At 51.5% G+C, this 27,626-nt stretch overlaps 1 protein-coding gene across 4 annotated transcripts in view; it reads left to right on the plus strand.

The window, feature by feature from the left end:
• Positions 1-9,409: 9,409 nt before the first annotated feature.
• The window catches only part of ARHGEF10 (Rho guanine nucleotide exchange factor 10), an 86,674-nt gene continuing 68,457 nt past the window's right edge, over positions 9,410-27,626 (plus strand). For 2 of the 4 annotated variants that reach the window (XM_033409224.2, XM_033409227.2), the window contains exons 1-2: positions 9,410-9,500; positions 22,730-22,809. In XM_033409224.2, coding sequence (XP_033265115.1) covers positions 22,773-22,809 — 37 coding nt within the window. In that variant the 5' untranslated portion in view covers positions 9,410-9,500; positions 22,730-22,772. Of the gene's footprint in view, positions 9,501-21,556; positions 22,527-22,729; positions 22,840-27,626 lie in introns of those variants that run through there. The other 2 variants (XM_049704255.1, XM_049704256.1) reach the window with 2 other exon arrangements.

Genomic DNA, 27,626 nt, shown 5'->3' on the forward strand with positions numbered 1-27,626 from the left:
TGTTTCCTTTGGATAAATACCCAGAAGTGGGATTACTGGACCATATGGTAGTTCTATTTTTAATTTTTTTAGGAATCTCCATACTATTTTCCATAGTGCCTGCACAAATTTACTTTCCCACCAACAGTGTACAAGGTTTCCGTTTTCTCCACACCCTCACCAACACTTATTTCTTGTCGTTTTGATAACAGCCATTCTAACTGGTGTGAGGTGATGTTTCATTGTGGTTTTGATTTGCATTTCCCTGATGATTAGTGATGTTGAATATCTTTTCATATGCCTGTTGTCCACTTGTATGTCTTCTTTTGAAAAATGTCTATTCAATTCCTCTGCCCATTTTTAATTAGATTGTCTGTTTGGTTTTTTTTGGCTACTGAGTTGTATGAGTCCTTTATATATATTTTGGGTATTAACCCCTTATCAGAAAAACAGGCTATCTATTCCCCATTGTATTACTGGGGGGGAAGTGTGAGATCATCCATCCCATCTCACAGGGCTGAGAAATTAAACACTTATCCAGTCATCCAACTAGTTGAAGCATGGCTAAGGTGAAGACATACATCTTTCTATTTTCAGCCAAATTCACATTTTATTACCACAGGATGGTGCTTCTTACGAGTAATGTTTAACTAGCTTATCATTTTCAATTAAGATTCCCATGTCTGTTTTCAGAAAAGGAAATGCTTAGGAGATTTTAGAAAATGGTATCGTTTTCCCCCTCAAATTAATTTGTTGATTTTTTTCATCTTCAGCAACATGGTGGTCTTGTCTAAGTTTCATTTGGGAGGGAAATAGGAAAACCACCATACTGTGAGCATACACTGAGTCACAGCTTTTCCACAAATGCTTTCAAATCTTGGCTGGATCTGACCCAGCAGGGGCCAAGAACGGGAAAGGGTGGGGCTCTTTGTTTTTGAGAATAGCTTCTTTGTTGTCTGCTTGTTAAATAATTCAGCCAGATTTAAATTTGGGGATAATTAGGTGAAAATCAAAAAAGGTAAAAAGTGATAAAAGCTAATTAAAATCTCTGATTTGGGATGTAGTAAGAAAACTGAATCTATTGCTACTAAGGGCTTGCCAGTAAAATTGGCACCTTATGCGGGAGTGTCTGGTAGACCGAGTGTCCCTAAACTGAAGGTGGCCTGTGACACAGAACTTATCCTGCTCATTAGTTGAAGTTAATATCTGTGACAGTATTGCTCTGATTGCTGCTTTATACCCAGGCAAGCGCACAAAACCTAACAAAGCTACAATACCATGCATTTGGAACTATAACATAGAACACAGTTTCTATCCACATAAGTAAACCAAAGAGAAAAATAATAGAATTGAACCTGAAATTATTTAAATTTTATATCAAATGTTGCTGCCCCCAAAGAAGTAAGTTTAATTAGAGAGGAAGGAGGGAGAGCCTTGAGAGTCTGAAAGGAGGCCGCAGGGATGATGAACTCTAACATTCACAGTGTTTCTTTATCACATTAAAACTCACTTCAGGGATTCCCTGGCAGTCCAGTGGTTAAGACTTCACCTTCCAATGCAGGGGTACCGGTTTGATCCCTGGTCAGGGAACTAAGATCCCACATGCCTTGCGGCCAAAAAACCAAAACATAAAACAGAAGCAATATTGTAACAAATTCAATAAAGACTTTAAAAATGGTCCACATAAAAAAAAATCTTGAAAAGAATAGTCTCTTTAAAAAAAAAGAAAAAACTCACTTCAAATTCTGCCTCTTCTTTACCTTGATATCTGACTCACTTAAAAAAAATGAACTCGGGGCTTCCCTGGTGATGCAGTGGTTGAGAATCCGCCTGCCAATGCAGGGGACACGGGTTCGAGCCCTGGTCCAGGAAGATCCCACATGCCACGGAGCAACTAAGCCCATGTGCCACAACTACTGAGCCTGCGTTCTACAGCCCACGAGCCACAACTACTGAGCTCGCGAGCCACAGCTACTGAGCTTGTGAGCCATAGCTACTGAGCCCGTGAGCCACAACTACTGAAGCCCGCGCGCCCGTGCTCCGCAACAAGCAAAGCCACCAGAATGAGAAGCCCGTACACCACAACAAAGAGTAGCCCCCGCTCGCCGCAACTAGAGAAAGCCCGCGCACAGCAACGAAGACCCAACGCAGCCAAAAATAAATAAATAAAATAAATTTATTAAAAAAAAAAAAAAGAACTCCCTTGAGGTACAATTTACATACTATAAAGTCAATGGACCCATTTTAAATATACAGTGAGATGAGTTTAGAAAAACGCATACACCTATGTCACTGGCATGCCAGCCAACATCTCCATCACCCCAAGTGCCCTGGGGGGGCTCCTCCCAAGCCATCCCCCCTCTTGCCCTAGACTTCACTGTAGATTGTTTTGCCTGTTCCAGAACTTCATGTACATGGGAATAGACAGTCCTACGTGTCTGACTTCCTTCACTCAGTTAACCTTTGCAGATTTATCAATATTGTTCTTTTTGATTACCGAGTGGCATTCCATTGTAGGGATGTAACAGGACCTGTTTATCTAGCCACCTATTTGTTGATGGGTTGTCTCCATAGGGGCTATTTTGAATAAAGCTGCCAAGAACACTCCTTGTACAAGTCTTTTTATGTAGTTGGGATAAAAACCTGGTGGAATTGCTGGGTCAGATGGCACTTATACACTTAATTTATGAGACTGCAGGTGGTGTTCCCAATACAATGTCCTATCTGTGCCCCCATCACCAACATACAAGAATTCCAGTCGTCCCACAGCCTTTGCCGACACTTGGTGTTGTCAGAATTCTCCACTTTATCATTCCAGGAGCTGTCTCGTTAGTTAATCTTTCGAATAACTACGAGAATTAAACTGTAGTGTGATCTGCTAACACGGTCTAGTGGGAAAGGCAGAAACCAATGCAGCTGACCCTTGAACAATGGGGAGGTGGGAGCACTGACCCCCAAGCCATCAAAAACATGGGTACTGCTATCTCTGCCTCAAAAACAAAGGAAATGGTCCATGACTCGGCCGAGGGCGGGAAGCTGAAACAGTCTGGATGGAATCAGGACTCCACCCCTCGTTCTTTTGATTCCACATATTGTGATCTCTAATCAAACACAAACTTTCCCCAAACTTAGTCAATTTAAAAATCTGTAAAATGAAAATACAGGTACTACGCTTATTGAAAAAGAAAATTCGCATATAAGCAGACCCTTGTAGTTCAAACCCGTTCAAGGGTCAGCTGCAATTATACACTCCAAGCTGCCCATTTCTGTAAAGTAGAGGTTGGGACTTGATTCTGCCGGGGGTCGGGAGGGAACCATCCTAGGTCCCTGAGATTCGGCATGACTGCATCCGATCTGCTTTGTGCGTCTCTGGCTGCTCTGCAGAGACTGGCCATCAGGAGGATGAAACTTAAAAGGGGAAAACAGAGACACACGACACAGACCAGACTCTGATCCTGAAAGCTGACTGTAGGGCGGGAGAGAGTGTAGGCGGAGAAACGGGCAGGTCTGAAAACACCTTAACCAGGAAGGCACCGTGTCAGCTAAGGGAGAAGGCAGCTTTGAGCAGCCAGGCCTCAGGGTGCAGAGCTCGGCACAGAGACAGAGCTGCCCGCTCGCTGCCTGGGGGCAGCAGCCGGGGACCAACCAGGTCCTCAGCCAGATGTTTCAGCAGAGTGATGGCAAGAGAAAGAACTACTCACAACACTTCTGACACCAAGCGTGTGGGTTTTTCCGCATGCCAACCAATCCTCCGACGACAGCTGGGTGTGCTACCATCCACACGGAGTTAGCATCACGTCCTGCAGTTGAGGGCTTGGTGCCACGATGCCCAGCTCCACACACCAGCCCAGGTCTCTCACACTTCTGACTTGGGTCCCCACAAGCCCTTTCTTGGGTTCAGTAATTTGCTCACAGAACTCAGGCAAACACTGCTTACTGGTTTATTACCTACTGAGGGATAAGATTAAAGGTTACGGACGAACAGCCAGGTGAAGGGGCACAGAGGGCGAGGCCTGGGAGGGTCCTGGGGGCAGGAGCTTCCGTCCCGGCGAGTTGGGGACGTGTCCATCCACCTGGAAGCTCTCCAAACCCCATAGTTTGTGAATTTGTTTGGAGGCTTCATCACGTAGGCACGATCCATTGTTAACTCCATCTCCAGCCCTCTCCCCTCCCAGAGGATGGGGGTGGGGCTGGAAGTTCCAAGCCTCTCATCCTGGCTCAGTATTTCTGAGCCATCCGGGAGCTGCCTCACTAGAACCAACATGCTCCCATCACCCAGGAAGCCCCAGGGGATTGCGGAGCTCTGGGCACGGGCACTGGGGGCAGACACACATCTGTCCGCTAGGTCACAGCTGTGTCACAACAGCCAGGTGGGAAAGGGGGCAGCGGGCAGGGGAGCTGGGAATTGAAGCGGTGAGCATCTCAGGTCGGGTTCTGCAGACACACACCCTCGTTCAGAGTTCACGTGAAGGGTCGCAGAAACAGAGGTGGGGCCCGCCTGCAGGCACCGTGATGAAGGTCTGGAAGTCGGGGTGGGGATCTGTGGGGGTTGGATGGAAGCAGAGACAGAGCAGAGGTCTGAACCTGGACTACAAAGTAACCGCGGTGGCCTTGGGCAGGAGCAGGGCGACTCGTCCCCGAGAAAGGCGTTCATGTCCTTCTGGTGTGGAAGGGAGTGGGCAGAGGGAGGTCACCCTCTGCCTCAGCAGTTCTAGATACAATGGGAGTCAGTGTCCTGCTGAGAGGGAGAAGCGGTGGTCAGGGGGTCAGCCCCGTGGGATGGTCAAGGCTGGGATCATCCCTGTGGGGATGGGAATGAACCCGAGCTTAGGAAACATCCTCGAGGATCGTCCTGGGTGACGCAGCTCCAGAAAAAGGGGGGAGAACTAGAAGCAGGGACTGCGGGTGGGGTCGGTCTGAGCCCCTCTGTCCACTGCAGCCTCCTTCCTCTCCTCCGCTGCTCGGACCACTCGGCACCAGAATTCCCAGAGCCCAGACACGGTCCTCCCCCGCCCCCTGCTCTTCCTAGCAGTCCTGGATGATAATAAGGTCAAGGTGGCTGACTGCCCAACCCTGAGGTGTGCTGGCCTCTTACAGGACAGCAGGGGCTGCAGATGCCCTACTTCTCACCGGCGGAGAAGCTCAGGCCACCAGGTCAGAAAAACAGATGTACCTACACACAGGAGTGGGGTGCGGGGCGTTCCTTTGGGCTCCTCGAATCATGGCACCTTCCTGACTGCGTGTCTCCTCGGCACCGACGACCCCTGTGCTCACCCTGCTGAGAATCAGAGCTTATTCCGGGCAGGACGAGGGCTCTCCGAGCAGGAAAGAAGCTTCTAGAACACCCGTCCTCCTTCTCTGTCCCTTCTTGGACATTCTTTTCCAGCTCCAGCTCCCCAAACTTTGAACCGTCCTGCCTGAGGAGAGGAGGGGAGGGCGGGATGGAGGGAGGGAAGAGACACAGCGCTCCAGCCCACACAAGTCCAGGTGTCACCTGCTGGCCTCAGGGGAGCCTGCATGTGAACCTGAAGCCCTGGGATGGAGGCCTTGCACCCGGCTCTCGACCCACGTCTGCGGCTGGTGGGCGCTGCCTGCCCTTCTCGCGGCCCTTCTCCTCCCCCGCTGGACACGGAGCAAAGCGAGAAAACAGCTCGGGCCTCACGGCAAGGGCTCTGGGAACAGAACGGCCCTGTCTCCGCCTGGAACAATGCTTCCTTCTCGCCCTCCAGATTCCCGTGACGCCAGAAACAGCAGCCGTGGGACCCGCCTCACTGATCTTGCCGGGTTCCTCCGCCTCGTCGCCGCTTCTTGGCTTTCCTTTCCCTCCCCCGCCCCCTCGTGTCTCGTTGGGCTGCCGGCCCTCGGAGGGGACGCGGGTAGGGGCGGGGCGGGGCGGGGCGGAGATGCTGCAGGCAGGCCGCGGAAGGGCGAGCGAGAGCGAGGGAGGAAGCGGCCCGGATCAGGGCACAGGGGCTGGGAGCCCCTCCCAGTCGCCAGCCGCCTCCGGCCCAGCCCGCTGGTTTGGGGCTGAGCGAAGGCACCCACACACCCACCACGGCGGTCGTTTCCATAGAGACGGACACGCAGCTCTGGGCAGGGGGTGTGCTCCAGGTCTGTTATCTTTTCACGCAACGCAGTGTGTTTGAGGTTCATCTCAGCTACTGAGTGCAGTTTATTCCTTTCTGTTACTGTCCTTTCTGATACTGTTACACGCAGCGCTCTCCTGTGGGACCGGACCACACTTCGTGGCTACAGCCACCCTTTGATGCAATTTGACTTTTCCCAGTTTTGAACTATGTGCACTGTTTTGAACAGTTAGAACTGTTAACGAATAAAAAAATTCTTTTAATGGTCTTTTTACGGGCTTATGTTTTCCTGTACCTTGAAGGAATACCTAAGAGGGCGGTTGCTGTGCTTGTCCTACGAGAAGCTGCAAAACAAATGTTCCAAATGATTGTACCATTTTACACTCCCATCAACAGTGTGTAGTTGTGATGGTTAATATTATGGGGCAACTGATGGCCATGGGTTACCCTGATTGAACATTTTTTCCAGGTGCTTCCAGAGAAGATTAGCGTTTGAGCCCGTGGACTCAGTAAATGGCCCCCACCCCATGTGCGTGGGGATCGTCCAATCAACTGAAGGCTTGAAAAAAACAAAAGACGGAGGAAGGAGGAATTCCCCATTTTTCTGCCTCATTGATGAGCTGGGTCATCTCAGGTCATCTCCTGTCCTCTGACTGGGATTCACACCATCGGCTGCCTTGGTTCACCGGCTTTCCTGAGTCAGATGGCACATCCTGGGGCTTGTCAGCCTCCATACCTGTGTGAGCCACTTCCTCATATTCAGTCTTTTTCTCTCTCCCTCTCTCCCCCTCTCCCTCTCCCTCTCTCCATATATGTATATAATATCCCACTGGTCAAAGAGGAAATTACAATGGAAATTCTGATTCTCTTCCACATCAGGGCTTACAGGAAATGGTGATATATCTGAAGAACACTAGAATAAACTAGACAGGACTGGAGGCTTCAATCGGAGTTCTTTCTGCCCCAGCACCATGCCCACCCACTTCAGCATTGCCCTTCCTGATGGCCCTGAGCTTAGGGGGTCAACACAGCCATTGTGGAAATGGGGAAGCTGCACTCTGTGCTTCTAGTTATGATGCTGCTACTGTATTGTCCCCATGGTCCAAAATAGCATGATTTCTGAGTGAAAAATGATGACAATAGCAGCCTCCTGAACTTCCTTAAGTTTCTTAAAATGAACTTGTGAGCCATCTATTAGAAATAGTGATTCAATATGTTTTCTTGCTCCTGAAAAAAAAAAAGTTAGACCCAAATTATATTATGGCTTAGTGAGCATCTACTCTTCCCAGACATCATACTGCGTTCTTTATATAGTTCTCCCTTTTAAACATCTTATCTATGATGTAGATATTATTAGTCACATTTTCTAGATGGTGAGATGGAAGCTCAGAGACCTGTGTAAGTCACACAGGATTTTGTTAGTGTTAGAAACCAAAATAGGATCCCCAAATCGACTCCCAATCCCTTGTTTCATCCATATACAGTATAATTTCCCTCTTATCTCTGCTCCACTAGATCAGAAACACAACACGTAACAGGATTTTCCTGTTGTGTGGTGAACAGAACTAATTCACTTGGTCTTTCTACCTCTGTCCACCAAGGCTACTAAGAAAATTGGGTAGGAGAACTTTGAATAAGGTACTCAAAGAGCCCTAGGAAAAGAGACCCCCAAATAATGTTTCTGATACTAAAGACACTGAGAGGAAGTATCTTTTTCAATTGATTCAGGCTCTAGTATCTTCCCAGGGTGCTCTAAGACAGGTCTGAAATAGTATTTAAAAACAGCTCAGTCTTTTTCCATAAAATTAGAGAATGCTAATAATAAACATTGCTAAAATATTCCCTTACCTACTCTTATTTTTTTCCCAACCATTGTAGTCTTTATATGGTAGCTATGATTTATGAGTCACAATTTCCAGGGAAAGAAATTTTACAGAGCATGGGGGCTTTAAAGGCACTCAATGTTCAAATTAGCTTTCTGACATTTAGCTACATGGTCTTCCTTCTATAAACCTAGTGAATGGTACCTTAGATCTTTAAGGTGTCTGGCAGTTCTGACGTTCTGACTTTAAATTACTTCTAGAGAGAGATTTGGTTGAGAGATTTGGTCAGGAGATGGGAGAGGCTTAGGGCATGGCTCATCTGTTTACCTTGTTGACCAGGTAACAGGCAACATTCTTCAGCTGTCATTTTGATTTGTATTCTTGTTAAAGATGCTTTGTCTCGAGTTTTGTCCTATAGCAGAAATTAGAGCAAGAATATGCTTCCTTTTTAAAATTATAAAACAAAGAAATGCTCCTGGCAAACAATTCCAACAGCACAGAAGGAAATTCTTGTTTATGTTAGGCGCTTCTGTGAGGAACCAAGCATATGCGTGGATTTTTTTTTATTTTTGCGGTACGCAGGCCTCTCACTGCTGCGGCCCCTCCTGCCGCGGAGCACAGGCCCCGGACACGCAGGCCCAGTGGCCATGGCCCACGGGCCCAGCCCCTCCAAGGCATGCGGGACCCTCCCGGACGGGGGCACGAACCCGCGTCCCCTGCATCGGCAGGCGGACTCCCAACCACTGCGCCACCAGGGAAGCCCTGCGTGGATTTTTAACCTCAAATGGGCTCGTAGTATAAGGATGCTTTTTAGGCCCAATAAGCACTGTCCATTCCAAGGGTGAAAACGCAGGGTCAAGCTCTCCCTCTTACAGCATTGCTTTTTGGCTCTTACAAGATACGGAATTCTAGAAGCCATGTTCACCGTCAAGGTAAAGGTGAAAATGAGCGCTTTCCGGTAAAAGGCAAGCTTTAAAAATTGTCTCGGCAATGTGTGAAATCATTGCATTTCCAAACTCCAAACACTTGGCGGGCCTCGGGGCAGCTGACCTTCTGAGGAGCCAGGAACGCCCCTGCTGGCAGGGCCAGCGAGCGAAGGGAGGGTGGGTGCTCTGGGGACAGCGAGGGGGGTGGGGAGATCTAGGGGTGTGATCTGCCCGGCGGACTCTGCCCACGCGCGCGCAGCCCGAGGGCTCCCCGGGGAAGAGATGGGGGTCTGGGGGTCCGGGGGTGTCCTGCCGGGCGCCCCCCTGCCCACGAGTGAGCAGCCCGAGGGCTCCGTGGGGAAAAGACACGGGTCTAGGGGTCCTGCCTGGCGCCCCCAGCCGACGTGGGCGCAGCCAGGCTGGGCTTTGAGCCGAAGGAGGGGGTGCGGGTGGCCACGTGGCTCCGCAGGAATGCGCGGGCGCGGGGGCGGGGCGCCGCAGAGGAACGGGCAGGCGCGGCAGCCAGTGGGCGCCCGGCACCATCCAATCCAGCCAATCACGACGTGGGGTGGGCCTGCCTCCCTGTGGGCGGGGCGGGGCCAGGGCGCATCCCGGGGCCGCAGACCAGAGGAGGGGAGAGGGGTCCTCGGAGGGACGGCGGGCCGGGGTCTTGTCCTGGCTGCAGGGTGAGTGCGGACCGGGGATGGGCGGGGGTCCTGTGGGTTGAGCGCGGGCGGGGGGCGGATGGCGGATGGCGGGTGGGGGTCCTGCGGGGTGAGAGTGGGTGGGAGGCGGGCGGGGGTCCTTGAACGGCGCCTCCAGCGAGCCCACCTATCGCGGGGATTCGGAGTTTCCTTTTTTTCCTTTGAAAGTTGCACTTCTGCCTAACTCCCCCGAATTGGCCAGATACCACCGCTCCTTGAAGTCCGGGCTGCCCGCCCGCCCCAGGTTTTGTGTGACTGTGCGAGGGCCACTCGGGGTGCACCTTGCCCCCGGGCACGGACCGTGCAGGTGGCGGAGCTGAGGCCCGGGACAGCCCCCATTTACCGCGAATCCCGGCGGTAACGGGAGCCGGGTCGAGACCCCGCAGGCTGTCAGGAGGGTGCAGGAGGGACCCCAGGCCGGGGCCCCAGTGACGTTGCAGGAGGAGTGGCGAGTTGGGGTGTTTAGGTGGGGAGCAGTCATGTATATTTTCCGATAGAGGAAAAAGTCCTTGGCCCACTTTAGGGTGAAAATAATTACTATTGTACTTAAAAAACCCGTACGTGTTTCCTCCCCCTCCCCCCATCTTCCATTCCTGGGGAGACTGAAGCGGGTGTGCTGCCAGTGGTCGGCAGGTACCTTGCTCATCCCCACCTGGCCACACCTCCCCTCTGGGAGACCCTCGGTTTGAACGTAAAAATCTGAGTAAATGTTTCAGCTTTTGAAAGGACGTGAACATTCTGAGAAAGCAGCAGACGTACTTGGTGCAATGTAATATTCTTTTCAATTACTAGAGGTAAAAATTCTCATTAACTCAAAATGCAATGGATTTTTAGCTCTTCTTTGGTTGAGCCACAAAGAAAAAAATAAAGTAGTCATCAGTGTTCTGGATTTTGTGCAAGAGTTACTTAACATCCCTTCAGGTAGAACATTGGGAGGGATAACGTTTTCACTGTTCATTTATTGCTGAAAAAATATATTTTGGACATCTGTTTTCTAGGAAATAACTTTTATTATAATGGAAAGATGAGATATACTCTGTGTAATTTAAAAATACAATTTACCCCTTAAGCTCGCACAGTGTTTACTTGATTGGCCCTGGGATATGATTTAGTGGCCGCATGTGCCGTTAGGTGACTCAGTGACTCTTTATGGTTTCCTGATTTCATGTCCATAAGAAAAGTCACTCATAGAAAGTGGTATTTCATAGTAGATTAGTCTCTCCATACAGGCCAGATTCTATCAAAGCAGTTGTAGACATCTAGGGATGAAGTAAAATCCAAAGTTATTCAATATAGCTTTTCATCTTTTAAAAATCGAACTTGACTTTCTCGTTTTACCAAATTTGTCATCTTGATATTTTGACGTGCCGCGTTTTCTCTGCAGTTTTTCTGCTGGGGTTAGAAGAACTTCTTGACTCTTTGGGAATTCTTGGAGATCGAGGGGTTCTGGTGGCATTTGGACCCTGGGCTGAGTTCTGGAACTGCTCACCCCACCCTGGGGAGTCAGGTCCCCACAGAATTTGTTTACTCACTTTGGAAATTGCTGGACCGCAAGTGTGTGGAAATGCGTTTTAAAATAAGGACGTTCTGCATAAGTTAGAGCAAAATAAAAATGCTGTGAGTTTGGCTGTATTACTCTGGAATATCAATAATACAGACCCCTGTTGAAAACTACAATGTTCTTATTGCACAAGGCATGATAGAAAAGCTGCAACGAAAAATTCACATCTTGGGATATTCAGAGCATATTCATGTATACTTCATACATTATTCATAGTTTGCACAGGTAGAAACATACGTGGACTGAAACAAGATAGAAGGGGAACATAGATGTTAAACATTTATGGGGTGGGATTACTGCTCTCTCGGTTAAGCCTTCTGGAAGTGTAATTTGAGAAAACGAGGTGGGAAGTTCTGGGAGCTTTGCCGTACAGAGGGGTGTGCAGGTCTGCGGGTGGGGGGCAGGGCCAGCTCTGGGGTGATGGCTGTGAGCAGTGAGGCACAGGAGAGCTGGCAAAGGACCCTCTTATCTGCCACCAGCCCCTACCCACCATACCCCACCTCCGTTGTCTCTCCTTCCCAACTTTTCAAAGTTCCAGACATCAAAGTTTGTTTTTGCTGCTTCTTTGTTTTTGCGTGCACAGTTTCAAAACTTTGATTATAAAAATGAGCAGTCATGGCACTGGTGTTATTCTTTCATTTCCTGTTCTTCTTTATATCATGAAAGTAATGCGTACCTGCTAGTAGAAGGTGCTTTCTCTGGGTTGTTGATGTTTTATGGTTTCATTAAAGAGTGTTCAAAAGATTTTTTTTATGTTTTTATTTATTTTTTTTAGGTTTAAAGTGTTTCTTTTCCATGAGCTACGTTCTGATACTAGAAATTACTTTTTGAAGTAAAATGCAGCGCCAAAAGCTTCTCCAGCCTTGCAGTGCCCTTGGGAAGGGGAGCTGTGAAGAAAGGTCATGGGTGGGTGAGGGTGCTGCTTTGCGCTCCCACACAGATGGCTGAGCTAGCCTTCCACCGGGTGAGGGGGGCGGCTGGTGACCTGGTGGCCTGTCTGAGACTCCAAGGGCTTGGCTCAGTGAGTCCCCTGTGACCCTGACCTGGGCATTTAGGAAGAAAACAAAAGGAATGGGTGAGGATGCCCGAATACTCTGTACACTGATAGCTACACGTAGCAGAGGACCTTTCACACGCGAGGTGTGTCAGGGTCCTGAGGGCAGGGCTTTGCTTCCTGGGCTGAGGTTTCGCTCTTTTTCTTGGGCTGGAGGCCAGCAGGCTGTGGGGAACCCGAGCCTCATGTGTGGACATCATTTTTTTTTTTTTTTTTAAGAAAGCACTGTGGACATTCAGACTCCAAAGTCAAACAGATACGAACTTTGAACTTGAGTCATTTCTCAGTGGTGTGGAGAATGGGAGCTGACAGTACTGGAAAAGCTGAGGAGTTTTATTTTGATAAAAGTGTTCTGTGCACACCTAGTGTTTTATTCTGTTATTCGCCTTATTTCCCTGAAGGGAAGATGGGGGGGGGGTGACTTTAGCTGGTTTCTGACTTGACGGGACGGAGAACATCGAGCAGAAGGGGTAGCGTCTGTGCTGAGGCCGTGCTCTGCGCCCATCTCCACTGGGGTTGGAAGGCCTTAGACCCCCGGAAGGACGCAGGGGAGTCGCTTGGCTGCTTTGCCCTCGGGCCAGGCTCTGCCCTGCTTCAGCAATGGCTTGCAAGGGCTGCTCGAAAGTGTTGGCATCTGCCTGGTGGTGGGGATGGGAGGCGGTGTGGGCCACTGTAGATACTGCCCAGGAGTTCCAGATTTAACCGTGATCCCATTTGGGAGCCAGAGCCTGCTTCTGGGTGAGGAGTGCTGAGCTCTGAGGGCAGGAATCCGGCATGTTTCTTGCCTCCCTGTGTGTGTAGGTCTGAGCCTGGCCGGGTGGCGGCGCCTGCTCCGGGCTGGGGCTCGTCGTGGGGCTGGCCGCCTGCTCCCTTCCGAGGACGTGGACTTGGCCCCTGGCCCCGGCCGGCCGGCCCTCTTGCTGCAAAAGTGATAAGACGTTGACTGATGCTTTGTTCTCAAGCACTTGACTCCGCAGGTCGCTGGGAAGCGGCCACGTGGGCAGCACCGATTCACGTCCATCAGAGAAACTTGGGCTGGACGTCACCTGCGTGGCCAGGGACTCAGCCAGCGGGGCCCTTCTCCCAGAGCAGTGCCGGGCATGGGCCTCCGTCTCAGAGTTCTTGTCCCGGCTGGCGTGACCTAGATCGCTTTTCAGTTGGAACCAAAATCAGACTCAGGCTGTTGGGGTCCAGGGACTGTGGAGGACAGAGTCCCGTCTCAGGCCCAGAGCCGGGGTCTAGAGGGAGCCCACTGGGCCTGCTGCTGGCCTCTGTTCTGCAAGAGCGTTTAGACACGTGCTGCTCCTGGTGATTTAATAGGAAGGAATGAAAGGTGCAGCATTTGCCAGACGACAGAAGTATTTGGGAAACGAATCCCAGGTAGTTGCAGGGGGGAGAGATTGTTTGCAGGGTGTGCGGCCGCTGCAGCCAGTCTGGGCCGACAGGAGGGCATCGGGACCCTGCCTCATCTCCTGCTTGCCCCGGAAGAGCCGCCTCCTTCTCCACCTTCGTGGGAGGAGGGTGAGGACCCCGGGGATGGTGAGGAGGGTTCACACCAGGGTGCTGTGCCCACGGCTCATTCCCTGCCGGCGCCTGGGTGTGCTCCGTGGCCCCGTTTCCTGGGCGCGTCTGCCGTCTGTCTGGAGCTTCCAGCAGGGAATCTAATGTTAGGCCATCGCCTTAGGCCTCCGTCTCTCCCCTGATGAAATACATTCAATGTCATTTTGTTTTCATGCGTTTTAAAAATCAAGTTCTTGTACTTAAACTTAAAAAAAAAAAGAACGACCTTTTTACAGATGGGAAGAGGTGCAGGTGGTCACGTGCTGCAGCAAATCTGGAAGGGATTTATTAATTTGATGGATATTTAGTGAGCACCTACTGGGTGCTGACTACCAAGTGCCCTCAGTCCCAAGACTAGGCAGTGAGCAGAAGGCCCAGGTCCTTTTCTCATGGGGCTTGTGTCTTGTGCCCGGGAGACACTGTAGACAGGAAAGTAGATAGTACTTTAGATGATGATAGAAATAAAGCAGGAGACAGGCCTGGGGGTGCTGGGGGGAGGGGCCTGCTACTCACGAAGATGGCAGGTAAGGCCTCACCGGGAAGGTGATGTTCGAGTGAGGACCTGATGGAGAGTGACAGCTGCGCTCATGTCCACCCAAGAGCATTGCAGGCGGAAGGAGCAGCCCGTGCAAGGGCCCTGCGGCAGGAGTGTGTTGGGAGCAGCAGGAAGGCTGGTGGCCGCAGTGCTGAGTGATGGAGGCTGAGGCAGGGCTCCACCTTGGGGAGGAAACAGTGACAGAAAGGGGTGCGAACGCCGACTGTGCTTTCATGGGGCCTGCTGGGTGCAGCCTTAAGAAGGTTACAGAGGAGCAGGAATGGGGGAAGGGAGGCCAGTTACGAGGCTTTTGCAGAAACTCAGGCAAGAGACGGATGGTGGCCATGGAGGGAGGGAGAGACGGCTCACCTCATTGGGGATGTGCTCTGAAGGTGGAGCTGACAGCATTTGCTGGTGGATTAGATGGTGGGGGGAGAGAGAGAGAGAGAGAGAGAGAGGGAGAGTGAGAGGGAGGGAGGGAGGGAGGGAGGGGGAGGAGAGAGGGGGCGTGAACAGATATCTTTGTGATATCCTGTTTTTGTTTCCTTTGAATAAATACCCAGAGATGGGATTGCTGGGTCATATGGTAGCTCTATTTTTTATATTTTTGAGGAACCTCCTTACTGTTCTCCATAGCGGCTGCACCAATTTACATTCCCACCAACAGTGCACAAGGGTTCCCTTTTCTCCACACCCTCACCAACACTTGTTATTTCTTGTCTGTCTGTTGATGGCCATTCTAACAGGTGTGAGCTGATATCTTATTGTGGTTTTGATTTGCATTTCCCTGATGATTAGTGATGTTGAGCATCTTTTCATTTGAATTTCTTCTTTGGAAAAATGTCTATTCAGTTCTTCTGCCCGTGTTTTTAGAAATCAGATCGGTGGTTTTTCGGCTATTGTGTTGTATGAGTGCTTTATGTATTTTGGACATTAGCCCCGTATTAGATAGATAATTTGCAGATACTTCCTCCCATTCTGTAGGTCGTCTTTTCACTTTGTTGATGGTTTCCTTTGCTGTGCAGAAAGTTTTTAGTTTGATGTGGTCTTGCCTGTTTATTTTTGCTTTTGTTACCTTTGCTTTTGGTGTCAAATCCAAAACCTCATCACTAAGACTGATGTCAAGGACTTTATCACCTGTGTTTTCTTTTAGGAGATGTATGGTTTCAGGCCATACATTCAAGTCTTTAATCCAGTTTGAGTTAATTTTTGTGTATGGTGTAAGGTAGTGACCTAGTTTCATTCTTTTGCATATAGCTGTCCAGTTTTCCCTGCACTAATCATCGAAGAGATTGTCCTTTCCTCTTTGACTGTTCTTGCCTCCTTTCTTGCAGATTAATTGAACATATACACATGGGTTTATTTCTGGGCTCTCAGTTCTTTTCCATTGATCTATGTGTCTATTTTTTTGCCAATACCATTCTGTTTTGATTACAGTAGCTTTGCAGTGCAGTTTCAAGTCAAGAAATGTGATGCCTCCAGCTTTGTCCTTCTTTCTCTTGGCTATTTGTGTGTTTCCATACAAATTTAAGGATTGTTTGTTTTATTTTTGTGAAAAAAAACACCATGGGAATTTTGATAGAGATTACATTGAATCTGTATATTGCTTTGAGTAGTGTATAGACATTTTAATGATAGTAATTCATCCAGTCCGTGAGCACAGAATATCTTTCTATTTATGTGTGTCTTCTTCAGTTTCTTTTACCAGTATCTTATAGTTTTCAGTGTATAGGTCTTTTACCTCCTTGGTTAAATTTTTTCCTAGATTTTTTCTTTTTGATGCAATTGTAAATGTGATTGTTTTCTTAATTTCTCTTTCTGACAGTTCATTATTAGCATATAGAAAGGAGACAGATTTTTGTATATTGATTTTGTATCTTGCAACTTTACTGAACTTGTTTATTCTAACAATTTTTTTGGTGGAATCTTTAGGGTTTTCTATATATAATGTCGTCAGCAAATAGTGACAGTTTTACTTTTTCCTTTTGATTTGGATGCCTTTTATTTCTTTTTCTTGCCTAATTGCTCTGTCTAGGACTTCCAATACTATTTTGAATAAAAGTGGTGAGAGTGGGCATCCTAGTCTTTTTCCTGATCTTAGAGAAAAAGCTTTCTGCTTTCCATTCTTGAGTATGATGTTAGATGTGGGTTTGTCCTAAATGGCCTTTATTATGTTGAGGCACATTCCCTCTATACCCACTTTGTTGAGAATTTTTGTTTTGAATGGGTGTTGAATTTTGTCAAATGCTTTTTCTGCATCTATTGAGATGATAATATGATTTTTATCCTTCTTTTTAAATTTATTTTCTATTTTATATATTTTTAGAATTTATTTTATTTTTGGCTGCGTTGGGTCTTCGTTGCTGTACTTGGGCTTTCTCTAGTTGCGGTGAGTGGGGGCTACTCTTTGTTGTGGTGCATGGGCTTCTCATTCCGGTGGCCTCTCCTGTTGCAGAGCATGGGCTCTAGGCACGTGGGCTTCAGTAGTTGTGGTTCGCGGGCTCTAGAGCGTGGGCTCAGTAGTTGTGGTGCATGGGCTTCATTGCCCCACGGCATGTGGGATCCTCCTGGACCAGGGCTTAAACCCGTGTTGCCTGTATTGGCAGGCAGGTTCTTAACCATTGTGCCACCAGGGAAGCCCCTGTCCTTCATTATTTTTTAAAATATGGTGTATCACATTGGTGGATTTGCAGATGTTGAACCATCCTTGCATTCCTGGAATAAATCCTTTTCACTTAATGTTGAATTTGGTTTGCCAGTATTTTGTTGAGGATTCTTGAATCTGTGTTTATCAGGGATATTGGCTTATAACTTTCTTTTCTTGTGACATCTTCATGTTCTGCAACTTTAGTGAATTTTATGAGATATGTACAGAACATTCCATCCAAAAGCAGCAGAATGGACATTTTTGTCAAGCACACATGGAACATTCTCCAGGATAGATCACGTTAGCTGACAAAACAAGTCTTGATACATTTAAGAAGACTGAAATCATATCAAGCATCTTTTCTGACCACGATGGTGTGAAACTACTAATCAACCACCAGAAGAAAGTGGGACGATTCACAGAAGGTGCCCATCCCCGTGGCTTGGCTGCCATAGTTGCACTTTCTGTGCCGTCTCCTTTGCCTCCCCCTCCTCATTCCCATCATCATCGTGGTCGTGAGCCTAGCCTCTTGCCCTACAGCCTCCTGGGGGATGGCCTCCATCCACCTGGCCCTCCTCCCTGATGCCCTGTCCACCTGATGTCAGGCACAGTTCTGGGTTTTGTTCCTTATTAGCAGGCCCTAATAAATAATTAAATGCATGTTTTCACCCCATAAAAGTGCAGATTATGGCCTGGGCATCAGCCAAGCTTCCACGTGTTCATTCTTTTGGGCCTGTGTGTCGCGGCCTGTGGTGTTTGCAGGGACAGTGTCTGGGGAGGCTCCAGGGCTGTATCCCCCTCCTGAGCCACGTGGACTCCCCAGGGGGTGGGCACACAGAGAGAGACAGAGAGAGAGACACAGAGAGACACACAGAGAGATACAGACAGACAGAGAGACACACAGAGAGACACACACACAGAGATACAGAGAGAGAGACACAGAGAGACACACACACAGATACAGAGACAGAGACACAGAGAGAGAGACACGGAGAGACAGAGACACAGAGAGACAGAGACACAGAGACACACACACAGAGATACAGAGACACAGAGAGACAGAGACACAGAGAGACACACAGAGATACAGAGAGAGACACAGAGAGACACACAGAGATACAGAAACAGACATAGAGAGATAGAGAGAGACAGAGAGAGACAGAGACACAGAGATACAGAGAGAGACACACAGAGAGTCACACACACAGAGATACAGAGAGACACACAGAGATACAGAGAGACACACACAGAGACACACAGAGAGACACACAGATACAGAGAGAGACACAGAGAGACACACACAGAGATACAGAGACACACAGAGAGACACACATACAGAGATACAGAGAGAGACACAGAGAGAGGACACAGAGAGACAGACACAGAGAGACAGTGAGAGGACATGGAGAGACAGAGACACACACACACCACACACACACGCAGAGTTGCCCGGGAGCTGTTCGCAGGGTGAGTTTGGGTCAGGAGTATGCAGGAGGGGGTTGGTTCATAAAGATTTGCAGTCAGGGCAGCAGGGCCGAGGCAGCGCGGGTGTGGGTGGCAGAGCGTGCGCTGCCTGGGGCGGGGAGGGCACGATTCCCAGCCTCCGTCCAGGTGAGCACCCCTCCAGGAGTTCTGAGGGGTTGATCCCCTGGACAGGGGACCATTTGGAAAAGATGGTGAGCAGGTGAACATCTGTGGGTTGGATGCTGTGTAATAGCCATTGCCACACGGAATACATCACTTCTATTCGCTTTTTTCCTTTCTGAGGGGAGGGGAGGAGGCCCCATGGAAGTGGCCTCAGTCTGACGTGAGCAGAGAAACACGGGACCCAGGACACACCCCCAGCGAGGCGCCATGTGTGCTCTGCACTCCTGTGCCCTTTGCGGTCCAAATTTGATGAGCACAAAATAGATGCCCTGACGGCTAAGTTCTGTGCTCGGCTTAGGGAGTCCCTCCCTCTCTCCCCGCTCCCTTCCTTCCTTCTTGTTTCTGTGCTTTTCTTTCTTTCCCTCCCTCTCTCCCCACTCCCTTCCTTCCTTCTTGTTTCTGTGAGCATTATGTCTACTTAAAAATCTATGAAAATGTTCAGTGAAAACGGTTGGTGTGTTTGGTTTGCCCTGGAGTTTGTTTGGTTAAACTTAGATGGAGCCTTTCCAACAGGATTCATACCGTAAGGTCCTGTGAGCTTTTAGTTTTTCCTTCCTGGATCTCCATGTGGAGACAGAACCTTCCTGACGTGAGGTCGCTGGGAAGCTCGTGGTTTTAGGCAACGGCGGACCCAGCGCCAGCGGCCGTGAGCCATGAGGATTCGTGCGTCCCCCGCATCCCCGGGCTCTGTCCCCGGGCTTGAGGTGCACTGGCTCCCGCTGGGCTCTGAGTGGACATCCAGCCCTCGTGCGGGACGCTGGGTGCCCCTGACCTACCGCGGCGCAGTCTCTGCTGCGTGGACTCGACGGGTCCCAGCTGGGTGGGTCGGGGGCAGGCTCAGCCTGTAGTCTGTCCGCCAACTTTTTGTGACTGGACAGCACGGAGGCCGGGGTGGGAGTTGGGGAACCAACCCCAGTGCTGTCTGCTCCCAGGCCCGTGGCTGCCAGCAGAGATGTCCCTGTCACCTCGGTTCACAGCGAGGAGACCGAGCTCGTCCAGCCGGAGGGTCGGAGCCGAGCAGGGTCTCCCAGGACTGGCTCTCGAGTCCAGGCTCCCAGCCCCTTGCTTACTCATCATGCTGCTTCTCAGTGGAAAGGACCTTGTGGAGAGCCCACTGCCTTCCACACCCGCAGGACCCAGCGCGTCCCCTGCGCAGGGAATACCTGCTGGGAGGGGCGGCGGGTCCCGTCCCTCAGAGCGTCCACACGTCCACGGTGCTCTCCCTGCAGGTCTGCAGAGACGTCCAAGACGCTGGAAACCTCACTGGAGCAAAGACTCAGGCTATTTCCATGAACTTAGAAAAAATCAAGTGACTGGGGCACTTCTGTCGCCGCCCAGGCTCTGAGGCAGAGTCACAGCCGCACTGCAGGGACCATCTCTGTGCCCGTCTCTCCGGGCTGCTGCTTCTACCGCGTGTGTCATCTTTTTGTTGGAAACCACAACCTGAGTGCACAATGAAATCTCTCATTAGGATGCTTAAGTTGGAAAATGGCAGTGACGATCCCCACGGCCCTGCAGCCCAGGTTGGCCTTATTTCCTGCTGCTCCTCTGCCGGGGAGGAGCCTCGTGAAAGCGAGACTTGTCCTCCGTCCCGAGGTCGGTCATGGGCCGATCGGGCTTCATGCCGTCCCTAAAAACACCCGGAGGCCATCCGGGAGACGGCAGGTGCCCAGTTTCGGGGAGCAGGCTTCCTAGGGCTGCTGGGAGGTCCAGGGGCTGAAACTTCAGTGCTGGGTGATGCCTGCGTGGAGTGGAATTCAGATCACGGACACCCAGGCCCCCCACATCCAGAGGCAGATCCTGTGTGTGTGTGTGTGTGAGCTTCCAGGAAGGCAGTTTCCCATGGATGCCGATTTGGGAAGAAAAAACAGTCCCTGAGTGTCGTGGTCTGACTGAAATTCATACGCAGTCACACACACAGACCGAGGCACCAGGGGCCTGGGTTCCAGTCCCAGCTCTGCCTCTGGAGACAAGAGCCGTGCTCTCTCGGCTTCTCACCCTCGGGTAGGACGACTAGGACGGCTGCGAGGTCCATCTTGGCACCCTGGGAGCGCTCTGCGGGTGAGCGGTGGTTGTTTAATAGGATCGGGCATCAGAGTAAGAAAAAGCACAGGCATAGTCTTTCTTTGTTTTGTCCCACACATTAGCAATGGGAAACGAGAAGTCAATTTGACTCTGTTTTGTGCATTTTCAGTAGAAACAAATAGCATTAATGAGATTTGTCCAGCGTGGTTTAAGGTGAGTAAATGACGTGATTGAGAAACCCGAATCTATAAGACATGGAAAGCCACGTGGCCGTCAGGTCCCGCATGGCTCTGCGTCCCACTTGTTCTGGACGAGCCCGGGCAACGTGCCAGCAGTGTCTGCGAGGGACGGTGCTGGGGTCACACAGAGGGGTGCATGGGGCGTGCTCTGCTCTGACGCCCAGCTCCCTGGCAACTTGGGCCCTGTTCTCACCGACCCGGCAGGTCCTCGGACTGCTCTGCGTTTGGCTGGTTCGTGCTGGGGGAGTGAGGCAGAGCCTCCGTCCTCAGTCAGTGGTGCGGATGTAAAGTAACGTGGGAGCCCTCATCGCCCCGGGAGCCCCGACCAGTTCCTTCTTCCTCGCTTCCTCCCAGGGCAGGGATCGCACTGTCTTCCTCCTGTGGACCCATGTCTGTCCTGCCCAGCAGTGCCTGTGGGGTCCTGGCACCGGGTCCAGGGCCGCCCAGCGACCCCACCTGCTTCCTTTTTGGGCGTCACCTAAGGCGCAGCACCGTGGACGCGGTCCGTGTGTCTGTGTCATGTCACTGCTAACCTGGCGCCACACGAAGCCGATGTGAATCCAGCAGTATGTTAAATTCGCACTCGGGTATTTTGATTTACTTCTTGGGAGAGGACACGGCAGCGGACGTCGCCCCAGTTCTGTGTGCTTCTGAGGCCCCGAATCCTCCTGTCCTCCCTCCTGTTCCTTCCCTGCAGCCCCCTGGGCCTCCGTGTGTGTGTGTGTGCGCGTGTGTGTGTGTGTGCACGTGCACACATGCACTCACCTCTGTGTGCGTGTGTGAGCACGTGTGTGTGCACTCACCTCTGTGCATGTGTGTGCACACGCGTGAGCATGTGTGCGTGTGCACACACCTCGGTCACGTGGCCGTGCACGTGTGCATGCGTGTCCCCTTGTTGTGACTTCGCAGACCAGGATGTGGCAGGTGTTGGTTGAGGGTTTGTTGACTGAAACGGAAGCAGTCGTTTTACGTTCGCTCTCAGGAGCCGGTATGTCTCCCCGTCGAGAAAGGTTTGGTCGTCCGCTTACTGTTCCAGGTTCTCCGGGACTCGAGTTCCCTGACCCTTGTGGTCTGAACCTGTCTGTCGTAAATGGTTTGGAAACCGCACTGCAGTTTCTTTCTGAGAGGGTGAACTGCCTCGGTTGGCGTCACTGAATGTGGTGTGTCGTCCGTGGGGCTAGGGTGTCACTGAGGGGCTTCCCTGGGCCTCATCTGGGACCCTGAGAACCGGGAAGGTGCTTCTGCAAAGTGAGGCTTCCCGAGTGAGGTTTGCTTTCCTGCGACCATTCTGGAAGAATCCAGGCAGGTGTTGGTGGTGTCAACACCCATAACCAGAGACCTTGGTTCACAGGATGCTGAGGGGTGCGGGACCAGCCTTCTCACAGCCTGGCGGTTCACGCTCATTCTTAGACCAGCGTGCGAGGAAACAGGAAGAGCAGAAAAGAGAAAGGAAACAAAGCAGGATGCAGGCATCCGGCCCGGACCCAAGGGTTTACTGACCCGCTGGCTCGAAAGGGCTTGTGGAAACGGTCAGCCTCCTCCTTCATCCTCAGAAACTAATCCTTCACTCAGAACTGTTAAAGATTTAGTTGAAGGAGGAAGAAAAACCATTGGACTTGCGTGTCCATTTCTCCCCTTAGAACATGTGTGAAATTAAGCAGAGAATCAAGGCGTCCTGGGCCGGGCCGGGTCTGGCCATTGAATCCAGCTGCAAAAATCAACCCCTGGCTGCAATTCAAGGTGACGTCAAGACACCGGCGGTCTCCATCTGGCTTTGCCCTGAGTGTTATTTCGAGGCGGTTTGCGGTCCTCACGTCCTTAGATCTTTCGCTGCGGCTATGGATGGAATCTGCGTTTTCCTTCTCTCAGGCTGTCGGCGGGGTGCCCAGAGGCGTCCGGGGCCACCCTCCCCCCGGCCCTGACAGCCTGTTTCATCCTCGCAGGTCCCGGATCCTCCGAGCCCAGGAGCGAGGTGGACGCGGCAGCATGGACCAGCCGGGCCCACCGGCTCCCGCCCGGGAAGGTAACAGGTTGCAGGCCGGTGGCGGGGCAGGTGAATTGGGGCTGTTTCCCAGGCTCCATGCTCTGGGCATCACTAACCCGCGGCCTCTGGGGTGGGGCCTGGGCTAGGAGCTCCTGGGAGGGAGGAGGGTCTACCCAGGCCCTAGGGGGCGGAGGCCTGGGGGTCCTGGCCGAGCCCCTCCACCCATCCCTGCGGTGCCCACACCAGTGTCTAGGGTCTCCTGTGTTTACTTTCACCCGACCCATCAGAACCCCCTGGAGGTGGTAAGGGGGGTGACGGCCCACTTCAGAGACGAGATTTAGGCCGAACCCTGCGGCCACTGGCCAACCTGCCAGCGGAGCTTAAGGCAGCCTCCTTGTCGGCTCCCTCCAGGTCTGCCAGGGGTTCTGGGACCTGTTTCTGGGCCGCAGTTTGATCTGAGTGTGAGTGGCTGGCCTTTGAGGTCTTCCAGGCTAGATCCGACTTTGACTGTTTGAACTGAAAGCGAGACAGACCAACACCGCTCACCACTTTTCATCCCCGTCAAGGAGGTGATGCCCAGACGATGCCGGGCAGCGTGGCCTCTCGGGGACAGGCCTGGGGTCCCCACGGCCTCCTGTGCGCTGGGCCGTCTCCTGGTGCTGGCCGCACGCTCCTGAGCGTGGCCCGGGCAGTGGGCTCCCTCCTACCCACCGACTGCCCTCCCGCCCCTTCCTTCCTGGCCTTTCACTGAAACCAGCCGTCGCTGTCTTCTGTGCCGTTTCGCTGTTTCCATGGGGCACCAGCACCCTCGGCACCCACGCAGGATAGGGAGCTGCCGGGCTCCAAGGTGCTCAGGGGGCGTCGGCTATTGGGGGCATCAGAATACAAAAGGCAGGCCCAGAAGCACCTGCACCTGGATTTTAGGACTGTGGGTGACGTGCACGCTGCTCAAACCTGGTGGCAGGTGCGTTTTCCTTCCAGGACACAGGGTCTGCTTTCCGCAGAGGAGGCCACGCCTGCCTGCCCAGCTCTCGGCAAACGCCCGGCGTCCGCCGGTGCCCACCCTGCAGGGGCTCGGCCTCCCAGTCACGCCCCGAGTTCTGCAGAAACGCCCGTCCACCTTCACCCCCGGAGGCACCTCTACGCTTGGTCCCGGGAGGAGAGGGCCTGGCCCAGCAGCGCCGCGTCCTGGCGGGCGGGCCTGCAAGCCTGGGACAGACCTCGGCCCAGGGCGCATGGCCAGATGCCCGGGCACCGCGAGGTGGCAGCCAGGCCTGTGCGGGGACTCAGCTGGCAGGAGGCCGCGTCCGAGGTCCAGCCGCAGGGATGAGATGCTAAGGCCTGTCTGCTGAGAGGGCAGCTTACATGTTCTGCCGGCGGGAAAAGCAGAGAAGAGAGAAGACGGTACCTGTGTGGGGTGGAGGCTGATTGCGGTGATGATTTCACAGAGCACAGGTGGATCAAATCATCCAGTCCTGCGCCGTAAATACACAGTTTTTATTTGTCACTCATACCTCAATAAAGACAGAAGAGGACGGGTGCAGAGAGCGAAGGGTCCCTCGGGGGGCTGGAGGGGCGCTAAGGGCCGAGCAGAGTTCACTGCCCTTTCCCACGAGCGCCCTCCGTCCTCTCCCCGCAGGGGGCTGCTTGCCCCCCCACCCCTTGCTGCTCCAGCACCAGGTGCTCCTGGGCCCTGCTCGCCTGCTGTCTTCACGGTCGCGAGCGAGTCTCACCGGCAAGGCCCGTCGCTCCCGGGGCGCAGCCAGTCCTGCCAGGCTGTTCACGGGTGATTCCCCCGACCCTGTCCCCAGGCAGGGCCCCTCTTAGCTGGGAGGTGACTCGCAGCTGGGAGAAGGTGGGACCTTCTACGTGGACCACCTTCTACATGGGCCGCCTGGGAGGTTTCCTCTGGGGAGCCTGGGGAGGTCCCGCCGACGTGGGGTGTTGAGGATGCCGGGAGAGGACCAGCTCCATCTCCCCGGGCTGATGGCTGTTTCCTGGTTGACAGCCCAGGGCTAAGACCACGATTTAAACATGTTAGTACCATGCCTTAAACATGATTATACTCTGATACAAGATTTTCTGGGTAGTTAACACTTGTGACGATTAGCAATGGGGATAACAGCCTGGCATCGTTTTTGATGATTCAGTGATGCTTTAGGTATAATTTCCCCCATTGTGAAAATGAAACTGTCCTCTTAAAAATTCCCTTGAGGGACTTCTCCGGTGGCGCAGTAGATAAGAATCCACCTGCCAATGCAGGGAACACGAGTTCTAGCCCTGGTCCAGGAAAATCCCACATGCTGTGGAACAACTAAGCCCGTGCGCCATAACTACTGAGCCTGCGCTCTAGAGCCCGTGAGCCACAACTACTGAGCCCGTGTGCCGCAGCTACTGAAGCCAGCATGCCTAGAGCCTGTGCTCCGCAACAAGAGAAGCCACTGCATGGAGAAGCCTGAGCACCGCAGCAGAGTAGCCCCCACTCGCCGCAACTAGAGAAAGTCCATGCGCAGCAACAAAGACCCAACGCAGCCAAAAATAAATAAAATTAAATCTCAAAAAAAAAAAATTCCCTTGAACATGACAGAGGGGCTGGAAATCACCGAGGTCCGTTCTCCCCAGCACCACTGGGACACTTGTGTTTTCATCTGTTCTCTGTCTTTTCCCTCATATTTCTTTTCTGCATAATTGCAGCCATTGAATTTACATTTTTAAGATTGTTGAGTATACATTTTTATGTCATACTTGAAACTTTACAAGTATTTTCCATGTCACCACATAGCTTTCACAGCTGTCATTCTCAGTGGCTGCATAGTGTCCTGTGCACAGTGTCATAACGTGTTCAGGTGAGGTAACGCTATCCATGTCCATCGTTACCTGTCATCAGGCACCTGTGCCTTTTCCAGAAGCTTCCTTGGCGACAAGTCAAATCGTCTGGGTGAAGTGGGATTTGGGAGGAGGTGGGGTGTGGCGGAGAAGCCTGCGGCTTCGTGGGTTTTGCACACAGCTGCTCGGGTTTGAGCGTGGTCCCTGAGGTGCGCGAGCGGATGACCGGGGGTATGTGTGCATCTCTCCAGGCCTCGGTTTCCTTCTCCTTTGGGATAACAGCTGGAGCAGCCCCGCCCTCAGGAGGTAACATCCATAAAGCTCGTAGAGGCGGGGCCCCTGGAGGCTCTCAGAGAGTCAAGTTAGAAGATGCTCCGGGATGTAAACACTGTATTACAAGATGGTCCAGGATGTCTCAGGATGCAGAACTCAACACTTTGATGATGGTAAAGTCACTACCAGCTAAAGCTTTTCTATAATTAATAGCAAAACAAAAGAAAAGCGAGTCATGGTGGGGAAAGGAAGTCAGCAATGTCACCATGTTCCTGCTGCTTCGGGACAGTCCTCACCAGGTGCCCGGTGACAGTGACGAGCTCGGGCAGAAGTGAAGGACAGCGGGTGGCGTGCCAGCGGGTGACAGGGGGCGGCATTGTTCCGCCACGCTGCTGCCCTGGGACCTGGTCCCAGCTGTGACACGCAGAGCCTAGAGGCAGCAGAGGACGGGCTGTGAATAGCCCCTTGTTGGTGGGGCTGTGTGCGGCCTGTTGCTTCTTAAAGCTCTCCTTCATAACAGTAAGAGGAATTAAGAAACAAATGCCTTCATTTGAAATAAAGAGAAGCATATCTCGGGTTCAGCTTGCATATTATAATCAGCTATGGTCTTACAAGCCCCAGGAACAACATGCCTAGCTCCGATCTCTGAATTTACAAATACTCTTTTATTTTTTTTCCTTAATGTGTTAATTTGTGGCATATCTTTAAAAGGTGTTAATGGGTTTTCAGCTGTCCTGGAGGGTTGTCTGCTCACAGAGGAGGGATGACCCCTGTGGCCAGCGCTCTCCCACTGGGAGTGCCAGGGACCCCAGCCAGCCCATCCTGATTCCCGGGCTTCCTGGTCAGTTGTGTGGACTGTGGCCTTTGGTCCTAACTTCTGCCAGGAGTTGCGGGCTGCCGGGCTGGGCTGGGACTGATGGATTCCCTCCCCCACCCCACCCCGCTTTCCCTGCAGCTGCCGCCTCTTTCTCTCGTTTTTCTTGCTAAATCATTAGGTACTCAGTTTATTCACTGAAGTAAACCGGCGAACACATATTAGAGCAAAAAATCTCTGAAACAGGGCTTCCCTGGTGGCGCAGTGGTTGAGAGTCTGCCTGCCGATGCAGGGGACACGGGTTCGTGCCCCGGTCCGGGAAGATCCCACATGCCGCGGAGCGGCTGGGCCCGTGAGCCATGGCTGCTGAGCCTGAGTGTCTGGAGCCTGTGCTCCGCAAAGGGAGAGGCCACAGCAGTGAGAGGCTCGCGTACCTCAAAAAAAAAAAAAAAAATTAAAAAAAAATTAAAAAAAATCTCTGAGACAGAAAAATAAAATTTTCCAGAATGTTTTCTAAATACAGTTGTCATCATTTCCTTAAATTCACGTTTGCCAAATACACGTGACAGGGAAATAATACCAATTAAATACCCTGACAAAAGTGAAGGGGAAAAAGTAGCTTATGTTTTGACTTAGTTACAACAAATCATGCCGGGCAGTGTTGAGATTCTCGAGAGCACGGACTCCGGACTACATGCTGGGGTTTTCTCTTGTCAAACCTCTTGTTTGAGATTATATCGTACAACTGCCAGACTTTAAGAATTAGATAAAATATACCTACAAGTGAATTTATGAAAATTGTTAGAAAAAAGCTTTACAATATCTCGCAGTAAATAGGTTCTAAAATATCTGGGAGGGGACAGAATGAAACATGAGCCGTGGCACCTGAGACACAGGCTCTCCCGTGACCACCTTCACCCATTTCTTTTTAGAACAAAATATT

The sequence above is a fragment of the Orcinus orca genome, chromosome 21, assembly GCF_937001465.1.
Source record: "Orcinus orca chromosome 21, mOrcOrc1.1, whole genome shotgun sequence".
Taxonomy (NCBI): Eukaryota; Metazoa; Chordata; class Mammalia; order Artiodactyla; family Delphinidae; genus Orcinus; species Orcinus orca.